At 63.0% G+C, this 11,783-nt stretch overlaps 1 protein-coding gene across 1 annotated transcript; it reads left to right on the forward strand.

Annotated features, from left to right (window-relative positions):
• The first annotated feature begins 614 nt into the window (after nucleotides 1–614).
• On the forward strand, nucleotides 615–8,998 carry CILP2 (cartilage intermediate layer protein 2). Its single transcript, XM_055236888.1, has 8 exons — nucleotides 615–763; nucleotides 2,004–2,102; nucleotides 2,531–2,803; nucleotides 3,418–3,573; nucleotides 4,703–4,978; nucleotides 5,194–5,302; nucleotides 5,579–5,736; nucleotides 6,012–8,998. The coding sequence occupies exons 1-8, from the start codon at nucleotides 700–702 to the stop codon at nucleotides 8,345–8,347; spliced, it is 3,471 nt and encodes a 1,156-aa protein (XP_055092863.1). The 5' UTR covers nucleotides 615–699; the 3' UTR covers nucleotides 8,348–8,998.
• The last annotated feature ends 2,785 nt before the right edge of the window (nucleotides 8,999–11,783 follow it).

Below are 11,783 nucleotides of genomic sequence, written 5' to 3' on the forward strand. Positions count from 1 at the left end.
CACACGGTCCCTGGGTGATCCAAGGCGGGGAGCATGAGAAGGGCGGTGGAGTGGGACTTCCCACTGGCCTCCTAGAAAACTTGAGCTAGGGCTGGGGGCGGTGGCTCCCGCCTGTAATCTCAGCACTTTGGGAGGCTGAGGCTGGAGGATCGCTTAAGGCCAGGAGTTTGAGACCAGCCTGGGCAACATAGCAAGACCCCGACTCTACAAATTAAAAGGAAGAAAGAAAACTCGAGCCAGAAGAATGGAGGGTAGATTCAGGGTGGGACTCCCAGACTGCTTGGGGGTGGCCTAAAGCCTATGGGATCGAAGTCAGACGCGAGAGAGGACTTCCAGTCACCTAAAGCGGGTCGGAGCAGCTTGAGGCTGGATTCCAAGTGACACTTCCTTCAGGCAGCTTGGGATGCAGCCTGGAGGACGGAGTGGGCTCGGGGAGGGAGTTCCAGCAGGCCACGGGGAACCCAGGCCAGCCTGAGGACGGAGGCACAGCCGGACGCACCAAGGGGGGCGACCCAGAGGGGTTGCTCGAGCGCCGGTCACCCAGGGCCAGGGGGCGTGGCCTGAATGGGGCGTGGCCAGGGCGGGATCTGCGGTCGCATCCCGCCCCCACCCTCAGTCCCAGCGGCCGCCAGACCCGCCGGAGTTGGACCCGAGCAAGCCGCGGAGCCCGGACCCTCCCTCGGACGCTCTGCGCCCGCCATGGCGTCGCTGCTGCCACTGCTCTGTCTCTGTGTCGTCGCCGCGCACCTGGCGGGGGCCCGAGGTGAGGCGCCTCCAGCCCCCGCGCCCAGCCCCTGAGGCTCCCGAAGGCCTGGCAGCCGGCCTTGCGCGAAGCCGCACTCGGGGAGAGAACCCAGGGATTGGGTCCCCTTCACCAGTCGGATCCCCGCGACCACCTGGGGCGCGGAGCGGGCCTCATCCATTCTCTTCCTTGGCTAAGCCGGGAGTGTGGATAAGAACCTAGGGTTCCTCCCGGGGTTTGGACTCTGAATCACCGGCCAGGTATCCCACCCTAGACCGAAGGGGTCGGAACTGGCCCCTCCCACCTAACTCCCACACACCCACTCACTCCAACCGCTGGAGAAAGAAATGCCCATGCCTGGAACACTCAGTGGGGCGGGGGACGGGCCCACTTCTCAAGTGAGGAGACTGAGGCGCCCAGAAGGAAGGGGCTTGTCTGACCTCATCACTCTGCCGGGATTATCTTGGACAGCTCCTCAGCTCCTATCTTGGAGAAGCCAGTCTAGATTCCAAGGACTTCCCGGCAGCTCGGACTCTAGTACAGGGATGGAAGATAGACTAAGGGAGGGACTTCCAGCAGGCCAAGTGGATGAGGGGGAGCCCAGCCTGAGACCAGAGGCACCGCCGGCTGAACTTGATTGATCTCGCGGCAGCTGAACACAGTGGGAGGGAGACTCCGGCCTAGGGGAACTGGGTGGTACTTGGACTTCCCCAGCCGGGGGATTAGGGCTAGGTCAGAGGTACCTGGCTTTGGGAGCCTGGTAGTGGTCATGGGCAGCGCGCTGGAGGAGAGTGTATGGCAGCCCGTGGGGCTAGAGCTGGGTTCTGGCCTCTCAGAGCCTCAGTTTTCCCTCCTGTTAAAATGGGGATCATGGGCCAGGCACGGTGGCTCACGCCTGTAATCCCAGCACTTTGGGAGGCCGAGGCGGGCGGATTACCTGAGGTTAGGAGTTCGAGACCAACCTGGCCAACATGGTGAAACCCCATCTCTACTAAAAATATAAAAATTAGCTGGGCCTGGTGGCGCCTGCCTGTAATCCCAGCTACTCAGGAGGCTGAGGCGTGAGAATCACTTGAACCCAGGAGGCAGAGCCTGCAGTGAACCGAGACCGTGCCACTGCACTCCAGCCTGGGTGACAGAGGGAGATTCCGTCTCAAAAAAAAAAGGGGGGATGATCATGGCTGCACCTTGCCTAAAAGGAGGCTCCCAGCCGTCACCATCAGTAGCAGCGTGCTTCCTTCTCCCCACTCCTCACCCACAGACGCCACCCCCACCGAGGAGCCAACGGCGACTGCATTGGGCCTGGAAAGACGGTCCGTGTACCCCGGCCAGCCCTCACCAGCCCTGGAGGACTGGGAAGGTGAGTTAGCCTGCCTCGGAGTCCCGTCTCTGCTGCGGGCTTGTTGGTTGGGGGTGGGGGGCTTGGGCTACTGGAGTCGTGTGAGGAGAGGTCACACACTGGGCGAAGGGCCCAGCGCCGTCCTGGTCCCCGGACATGACAGCCCCTGGAGGTGATGCCCCAAGTTCAAGATCTGAGAGGCCGGTCAGACAGAGGCAAGAGCTCAGCGCACCGGGATGGACCAGATCAGGCCCTGGGCGGCAGAACTGGGGTCGCGGGGAACCCAGTCTGCCCTGCACTTGTTTCAGGCCGCTGGCTCGGGTCGTGGGCGCTCTCGGCTAGCCAGTGCCTACCGGGGGAGGGGGCTGAGACAGCAGGTAAGGCCTTTGCACGCACGCATGGGGGCCTACAGGCCGCCGCCCCGGTCCCAGCGCGTGCGGTGCCTGCAGAGGCCAGCGAGTGGACGTCCTGGTTCAACGTGGACCACCCCGGGGGCGACGGCGACTTCGAGAGCCTGGCCGCCATCCGCTTCTACTACGGGCCAGCGCGCGTGTGCCCGCGACCGATGGCGCTGGAAGCGCGCACCACGGACTGGGCCCTGCCGTCCGCCGTCGGCGAGCGCGTGCACTTGAACCCCACGCGCGGCTTCTGGTGCCTCAATCGCGAGCAACCACGTGGCCGCCGCTGCTCCAACTACCACGTGCGCTTCCGCTGCCCACTAGGTGAGGGCGGGGCTGGATGACGGGGGCGGGGCTTGGAATGGGCGGGGCTGGCAAAGGCCGGGAAGCGTCGTGGGTGGGTGGGGCTGGGAGGGGCAGGACCGCGTGGGTGTGGGCGTGGCTGGGAAGAGCTGGGGGACCCTTAGGCGTAAGACCATGTCAGGGGGCGGGGCCAGGCAGGGCGGGGCTTTTGAAGAGAGGTGCTGGGAACAGCGCGGGGCCCAGGTGCAACTTCAGGGGGCCCAGCCGGTCAGGACCCATGTCCGACCCCCTGGAACGCATCTCCCTCCCGCTGCCCTCATTTGAGCATCTGTAAGAGCTCAGTTCTGTGGCGTGTCTTGAGCCCAAATGTGTGCAGGATGCAGGGAGAAGAGCAGGACTGATCCCCGGGACCTTATGCGGGGGTGGGGAGATGGGCGGTACCTAAGCTATGTCTTCGACAGGCGCGCCTAGGGGAGCATGGGTGGGGGCGATGGCAGATCTGCTCTCTGGAGTGTCCGCCTTAGGATGAACGCATGTAAGGGGGTTGGGGAAGAAGGGTCCTTTAGTCCCAGGTTACCCAGAGGCGCGGTTCCTGGGGAGGGCTGCCACCTGATCTCCGTCCCTGCCTTCCGCAGAAGCCTCGTGGGGCGCATGGGGCCCGTGGGGTCCCTGCTCGGGGAGCTGTGGGCCAGGCCGTCGCTTGCGCCGCCGCCACTGCCCAAGCCCCGCTGGGGATGCATGTCCCGGGCGTCCTCTGGAGGCGCAGAAGTGCGTGCGGCCTCGGTGTCCAGGTAGGAGGGGCGGGGTCTGGAGGCGGGGGCCGTGTACAAAGGGGAAGGAAGGGAGGTTAGGGGCTCAGCCTGGAAGAGAGGGTGGAGTTAGAGGCGGGGCCTGGATGTAGAGAGGCAGTGCCTCTCCTGAGCGACGCCTAGAGGGGAGGAGCTAGTTGGGGGCGGGGCCTCGTGGGAGCGGGCTGTGAAGGGCGGGGCCTGGTGCGGGGGCGGTGCCTGGAGGACCCAAACTCTGGAGCCAGGTGGAGACTGGCCCTTCCTTCCCTCCTGGGCCCAAGGAGCACTGGTAACTATGCACATCTGGACAGGTGGATGCCAGGGGGCTCTTGTGCAGGCAGACATGGGCAGATAGGAGGGGGTGCTTCCCCTGTGTGCATTCCAGACTGTACAGATGTCTCCGTGGGGAAACAGAAGTCAGTTCATGCACTCAGGGTGCACACGTGCATGGCATTTGCAGCCCCCCCGGTCCCCCACGCCCACACAGACACCCGCTCACAGCCTGGCAGACATGATGCCTAGGCCCTCCCGGGGCCAGACACCGGGCAAGCCAGGAGGAGACTGGAAATTCCGCTAGCGCCTGGGCTCCACAAACACGGCCTGGAGACTGCTCCGGGGAGCCCGTCACAGGGTGGGGGCACATGGTGGCCAATGGGGCGTTGGGGTCCCCACCCCATCGCGCCTGGCTCTGCCCTCCCGGCGCCTGTGCCCTGAAGTTTCCAGTGGAATTTTCCATTTTATGGAGAAACCGCAGGATTGGGAAGGGGGGCAGTTGTTCTCAGCCCAAGATCCAGCCCCTTACTGGGCCCCCAGCCCCTGTCCAGACATTTTCTCTTCTGCTGGAAAGGGCAGTGCCATATTTTGAGACTCATCTCTCCTGTCCCCTCCTATAGGACCTCTTCCCTACGTCTCTGGATCCCAGTTCCTACCCCCTGGCCCAGCCCTGACCACTTAGCCCATCTCCCCTTTACACTAGGCACTGCTTCAAGCAGGGCCATGCTGAGGCCTCTGAGAGGCACCTTATTATGGGGGGGCCCCAGGCATATTTGTTGAGTGACTGATTGAATGGAAAGCCCTCCTCAGGAGGGAGTGTGGAGGCTTCTCTGTCCTGCTTCTTCTCCATATCCCCCAGGGTGCAGCCTTGACACCTGTGAGTGCCCGGACCACATCCTCCTGGGCTCAGTGGTCACCCCATCTGGGCAACCGCTGCCAGGAGCCAGGATCTCCCTGCGAGACCAGCCTGGCACTGTGGCCACCAGCGATGCTCACGGAACCTTCCGGGTGCCTGGTGTCTGTGCTGACAGCCGCGCCAACATCAGGGCCCAGATGGATGGCTTCTCTGCAGGGGAGGCCCAGGCCCAGGCCAATGGATCCATCTCTGTGGTCACCATCATCCTTGATAAGTTGGGTAAGCACCCTTGCAACATGGGGCATGAAGGGGCTGAGGATCTGGGGAGGAAGTTCTAGCACTCGAAGTCAAGGGAGGAAGAAATAAGATGTGACACAGTCATTGGCGAAGGCGCAGAGTGAGTCGGCATTTCTAGGAGAAAGGAGAGGATGGGGATGTTGCTCCTAGGAAGGGTGAGTGGGAGAAGCTCTGATCTTTACCACCTTTGACCCCAGAGAAGCCATACCTGGTGAAACACCCTGAGTCTCGAGTGCGAGAGGCTGGCCAGAATGTGACCTTCTGCTGCAAAGCCTCCGGGACCCCCATGCCCAAGAAATACTCCTGGTGAGCTCCCGCCCCGCGCTCAAGGGCATCTTCTGCGGCTTTGGGGTTAGATTCAATTTCATGTTGTTATGTGGTTTCCCATCTGGAGAGTGGGGAAAGCGTTAACGGCGAATGAATTGGGTGGGAGAGGGACTACCAAGGAGGCTGAATGGGGCCAGTCTTGCTGGGGAGGAGGCTGACTTTGGCAAAGCCTCTCTGCAGCTCCCCAGCCTGCAGACTGGGGGCCGACACAGCCTCTCCCACTGAGTCCTATGGTGTCGCTCACCTGCCATCCAGGTTCCACAATGGGACCCTGCTGGACAGGCGAGCTCATGGGTACGGGGCCCACCTGGAGCTCCGGGGGCTGCGCCCAGACCAGGCTGGCATCTACCACTGCAAGGCATGGAACGAGGCGGGTGCCGTGCGCTCGGGCACTGCCCGGCTCACTGTACTTGGTGAGTGTCCTTGGCCACAGCCCTGAGCAAGCCTTCACCCAAACGGAACCCGGACTGTAGCTAAGCTCAACCCCAAATGGAGCCCCCACTTCAGACTGATCCAATCCTAGGCCTCCACTGAGCCCCCAGACCACTCTGAGCACCAACCTTCAGTCCTTACCTTTGGCAGGCCCCTGTCCCGTGGGTGGAGTCCTTGACTGCAGACAGAGCCCCCAGCCTTGGCCTCCATGAAGTCCTCCTCCCTGCCCTGACCTGCATGTTTTCTTTGTCCCTAGCCCCAGGCCAGCCAGCCTGTGACCCCCGGCCCCGAGAGTACCTGATCAAGCTCCCTGAGGACTGTGGTCAGCCAGGTAGTGGCCCTACCTACCTGGATGTGGGCCTCTGCCCTGACACCCGCTGCCCCAGCCTGGCAGGCTCCCGCCCCCGCTGCGGGGACGCCAGCTCCCGCTGCTGCTCTGTGCGCCGTCTGGAGAGAAGGGAGATCCACTGCCCTGGCTACATCCTCCCAGTGAAGGTGGTGGCAGAGTGTGGCTGCCAGAAGTGTCTGCCCCCTCGGGGGCTGGTCCGGGGCCGTGTTGTGGCTGCTGACTCCAGGGAGCCGCTACGCTTCGCCAGGATTCTGCTGGGCCAGGAGCCCATCGGCTTCACCGCCTACCAGGGTGACTTTACTATTGAGGTGCCGCCCTCCACCCAGCGGCTGGTGGTGACTTTTGTGGACCCCAGCGGTGAGTTCATGGATGCTGTCCGGGTCTTGCCTTTTGACCCTCGAGGTGCCGGCGTGTACCACGAGGTCAAGGCCATGCGGAAGAAAGCCCCGGTCATTTTAGATGCCAGCCAGAGCAACACGATCCCCCTGGGCGAGCTGGAAGATGAGGCGCCCCTGGGCGAGCTGGTCCTGCCTTCTGGCGCTTTCCGCAGAGCCGACGGCAAACCCTACTCGGGGCCTGTGGAGGCCCGGGTGACGTTCGTGGACCCCCGAGACCTCACCTCGGCGGCGTCCGCCCCCAGTGACCTGCGCTTCATGGACAGCGACGGCGAGCTGGCTCCGCTGCGCACCTATGGCATGTTCTCCGTGGACCTCCGTGCGCCCGGCTCCGCGGAGCAGCTGCAGGTGGGGCCGGTGGCCGTGCGGGTGGCCGCCAGCCAGATCCACATGCCGGGCCACGTGGAGGCCCTCAAGCTGTGGTCGCTGAACCCCGAGACCGGTTTGTGGGAGGAGGAGAGCGGCTTCCGGCGCGAGGGGTCCTCGGGCTCCCGGGTGCGCCGGGAGGAGCGCGTCTTCCTGGTGGGCAACGTGGAGATCCGGGAGCGGCGCCTGTTCAACCTGGACGTGCCTGAGCGCCGCCGCTGCTTCGTGAAGGTGCGCGCCTACGCGAACGACAAGTTCACCCCCAGCGAGCAGGTGGAGGGTGTGGTGGTCACGCTGGTCAACCTGGAGCCCGCCCCCGGCTTCTCCGCCAACCCCCGCGCCTGGGGCCGCTTTGACAGCGCGGTCACCGGCCCCAATGGCGCCTGCCTCCCCGCCTTCTGCGACGCCGACCGGCCGGACGCCTACACCGCCCTGGTCACCGCCACCCTGGGCGGCGAGGAGCTGGAGCCGGCCCCTTCCCTGCCCCGCCCACTCCCGGCCACCGTGGGCGTCACCGAGCCCTACCTGGACAGGCTGGGGTACCGTCGGACGGACCACGACGATCCCGCCTTCAAGCGTAACGGCTTCCGCATCAACCTCGCCAAGCCCAGGCCAGGTGACCCCGCCGAGGCCAATGGGCCTGTGTACCCGTGGCGCAGCCTGCGGGAATGCCAGGGGGCCCCGGTGACCGCCAGCCACTTCCGCTTCGCCAGGGTGGAGGCGGACAAGTACGAGTACAACGTGGTCCCCTTCCGAGAGGGCACGCCCGCCTCCTGGACTGGCGATCTCCTGGCGTGGTGGCCCAACCCGCAGGAGTTCCGGGCCTGCTTCCTCAAGGTGAAGATCCAGGGTCCCCAGGAGTACATGGTCCGCTCCCACAACGCAGGGGGCAGCCACCCGCGCACCCGCGGCCAGCTCTACGGACTTCGGGATGCCCGGAGCGTGCGAGACCCCGAGCGTCCGGGCACCTCGGCAGCCTGCGTGGAGTTCAAGTGCAGCGGGATGCTGTTCGACCAGCGGCAGGTGGACAGGACGCTGGTGACCATTATGCCCCAGGGCAGCTGCCGGCGCGTGGCCGTCAACGGGCTCCTTCGGGATTACCTGGCTCGGCACCCCCCGCCGGTGCCCGCGGAGGACCCAGCTGCCTTCTCCATGCTGGCCCCCCTAGACCCTCTGGGCCACAACTATGGCGTCTACACTGTCACTGACCAGAGCCCACGGCTGGCCAAGGAGATCGCCATTGGCCGCTGCTTTGATGGTTCCTCTGACGGCTTCTCCAGAGAGATGAAGGCTGATGCCGGCACAGCCGTCACCTTCCAGTGCCGGGAGCCACCGGCCGGACGACCCAGCCTCTTTCAGAGGCTGCTGGAGTCCCCGGCGACAGCACTTGGTGACATCCGCAGGGAGATGAGTGAGGTGGCACAGGCACAGGCCCGGGCCTCAGGTCCCCTCCGCACCCGCCGGGGCAGGGTCCGGCAGTGACCTGGGCCAGGGCCTCGCTTTCCCGCCTCCCTCCAGACTCCTCTGACCCCAGGAAATTTTGCCCCTCCTTGTTCTCCAGACAGCCCCCTCCCCAGGTGTCTGGGCCCCCTTTCTCATCCCCTTTTCAGAACTCAGAGTCAGACAAGAACCCAGAGCATCCGATGGTAGAAACACCAGGGAGACAATTGTTGCTGTGTGGTATGGAATGGAGTTTGCTGTGACTCTGGGGCCAGCACCCTGGGGACGACGTTCAACCCTAGCCTGAAGGGACCTGCTCCCAGCTCAGAAGCCGTCTCTGACTTTTTGTGCGTATTTTGACCCTGATTTCAATCTTCTACCCTTGGGAGTTCTGACGTTCGGCACAAAGTCCTCTCTGCCTGTTGAGCTCAGTGCTAGACCGGGTCCCCTGCCCTGAGCTTTGTTTTGGGGGTTATTTATTGAAACAAAGCATGGGGAGCTGGTTGTGGGTGTGAGTGGGGGTGCGGGGTCCTGGATGGGCCCAGTGAAAAGGAGGAAGGAGTTCCCATGCGGGGGAGGCTCTGGGGCTGAGGAGAACAATTCTCACGTGTTTGGTGCTTAGAGACCTGCCCGGGGCATTGGGATGGATGTTCCTGCCCTCCGGGGGCTCAATTAAAAATGCTTTATTTCCAACTCACGGTGTCAGGCTCTAGGGAGGAAGGATAGAGGCTGGGGCTGCCTGGCCCAGATACACCTTTGCAGGCAGAAACACGCGGAGGCACATGCGGGTACCGGGGGCAAGAAGTGCGGGCGGCGGTGACCGCTGAACACAGTAGCAGCCGCTGCTCTGGCCTGGCCTCCTTGGCTGTGCCTGGCTGTGTGCCCCGGGGCTACAGCAGGCAGGGAGGGGCCCTGGCAGGGGAGCCTCTGGGGCAGGCAACAGCGAGCCAGGCCACCCTGGACCTCCTCAGTCGAGTCCAGAGCAGCCCCACCCTGGGCCCCACCCACCTGAACCCCGGCCACACCTCGGTCATGTGGCGTCGGGGCTGCCCGAGGCCAGGGCTTTCTGACCTTGCCAGGACCCTAGGTCCGGAGGCGGCAGAATCACGGCTGGCTGGCGGTCTGTGTGCACGTGTGTCCTCCTGGCGCTCCACGGGCCGGTGCTGTTCTGACCACACCCCCACTGTGCAGACAGAAAAACTGAAGTCCTGGGGTGTGGCATGAATCCCAGCAGGTTTGAGCCCCCTATAGCTCTAGGTGTGTGATTCCCCAGGGTCTGGGGATGAAGGCATCAATGTGGCAAGACTGGAGTGGCCTCCAGGGCACCTGGGATGGGAGACTTGTCCCTGGCTGACACCCCCCAGGGAGTGGGGGTGTGGAGCGTCCCTTAGCTTAGGGGGCAACCACCCACTTCCTCTTCAATCTCCCACCCATCCACTGGCCTCCCTCCCCAGACCCCCTGATCCCATCGTCCACCCATCCAGCATTTGGAGGCGTGAGCTCTGCGCTAGCAACTTCAGGGGCCCTGAGAGAGCCTATCTCTCTAGGGGGAGATAGGCTCACAGGTGCAGACCCCAGTATGCCCTGGGGCCAGTGCTCCACCCAGAGGGTCCCTGGCTCTTGTCTACCGGCCACATCCCCCCTTTGGCTGAGGCCTTGGCAAATCTGAACCTCCGCACAGCTCTCACCCTTTCAGTCAGGGAAACACTTCCTTTGCCTGAGGGTGGACTTGGGGGCCTGGAGGCACGGGGAGAAGCCCAAAATGCGAGGCGTCACCCCTGGTCTCTGAAGGTGGGCCCCAGGGCTCTGCTGGAGTTTGTCTGGGCAGCCCCAGACATCGGCACCCCAGCCTCACCCTCGATAGGCTGTGACAGGCAAGAGAGGCGAGATGCTTTGAGGTCCCTGAGGGAGCTGGCAGGGCTTGGGAGAACACACATTTATCCAGAACTTACTGTCTCTACACCCCTAGCTGATAGGCTCAGAGGCACAGGCCCCCCTCCCAAGGCAACCTAGGTTCCCGGCCTGCCTGACGCAGAGCCCTGCTTAGGGCTGCCTGGTGGGGGTCCTGGGGAGGGGCGGGAATGGGGGCACTCCCATTTGCAGCGGGCAAAGCTGGCTGTAGCTTTCCAGGCGGAGGGTGATGAGGTGTCAGGCTCCAAGGCCAAATACCTTTCATTGAGAAAGTGTTGGGGCCTCCAACGCTGCCAGGCTAGGGCGGCCAGCCAGGCATGGGGCGGGCAGCTGGCCCAGCCCTGTCCCCTTCCCTAGGGTGGGGCAGGGGTGGACGGGCATCCTCCTGAAGCCCCTCCCCAGTCACCATGCCTGGGCCAGGAAGGGCATTTCAGGAGGAGGACATGGCTGAAGCAAAAGCTGGGCAGGGCACGGGGGCTAGAGTCCAGCTCCTCCCCATCCCTGCTGATAACTCTGCAAGAGGGCAGCGTTTGGCCACAATTTCCAGATGAGGAAACTGAGGCTCCAAGAAAAGGAAGCCATCAACCTGAGTCAACAGCCTTGTGCCTCTTGACACTGCCTGTCTCCCCCAACTGCAGCCCTCAAGCCAGGAATCCCACCCCCTCCCTCCTGGAACCTGGGCTACCGTCCGCCTCCTGGTAAATCCATTGTCTACCCCCCAACCAAATTGGGGCTGCCAGACCACACCCCCTCAGTTTGGGAGGAGTAGGGGGCAGGGGACCCCCCAGAAGAGACCCCCAGCTGCAGCCACCCTGGGTCAGCTCAGGGCACAAACAGGCCCTTAGTCCCGCCCACGGCATTTTAGACTTTTATAATTTTAGAACCAGGGGTTCTTAAAATTCCTAGCACCATGATGGGGAAAAAATCTTGGAACAGTAAAATGTTTAAAACAAGAGTCTTAAAACCACAGAATCCAAGAGGAGGGAGATAAAAATGAACACACATTGAGCGTTGACTGACTGTAAGCCCTCCAAGCCAGCCCCCGCAAAGCCTAATTCACTTTAAGGGCATTTAGTGTAAATCTGTTGCCTTGGGATCCCCAAAATATGCTTTTAGGGAGGATGATTTTTACCCCCATTCCACAGCTGAAGGAATGTTCTCAGAGTCAGACAGCAAATGGGGATACTGTGGGCTAGGGGAAGAGCAATGTTTCCTGGAGAAGGGGACATAAGCACTGGGTCTTGAAGGATGTGTAGGAGTTTGCTGGGTGGCCAAGGCAGGAAGGGCATACCAGGGAGCCGGAAAGGTGAACGTGAAAGCTGGAGGAGGGAGACCCACGGAGGGCGGCAGTAGAAGGGAGACACAAAAGGGAGGTGAGCAGGGGCTCAAATGCTGAGTGAGAAGCCTGAGTTCTCTGGTGAGCAATAGGGAGCTATGGGTTGTGCTGAAGCAGGAGAGGGTTACACAATATCTCGTGACAAAGCCTCCCCTGGAGCTGGTGCAGGACTCAGCTTCTTAAAACATGCTTCTTTCACGGAACTGGGGTCTTCTCCCTCCCACTTGGGGG

The sequence above is a fragment of the Symphalangus syndactylus genome, chromosome 13 (genome assembly GCF_028878055.3).
Source record: "Symphalangus syndactylus isolate Jambi chromosome 13, NHGRI_mSymSyn1-v2.1_pri, whole genome shotgun sequence".
In the NCBI taxonomy this organism is placed as follows: Eukaryota; Metazoa; Chordata; class Mammalia; order Primates; family Hylobatidae; genus Symphalangus; species Symphalangus syndactylus.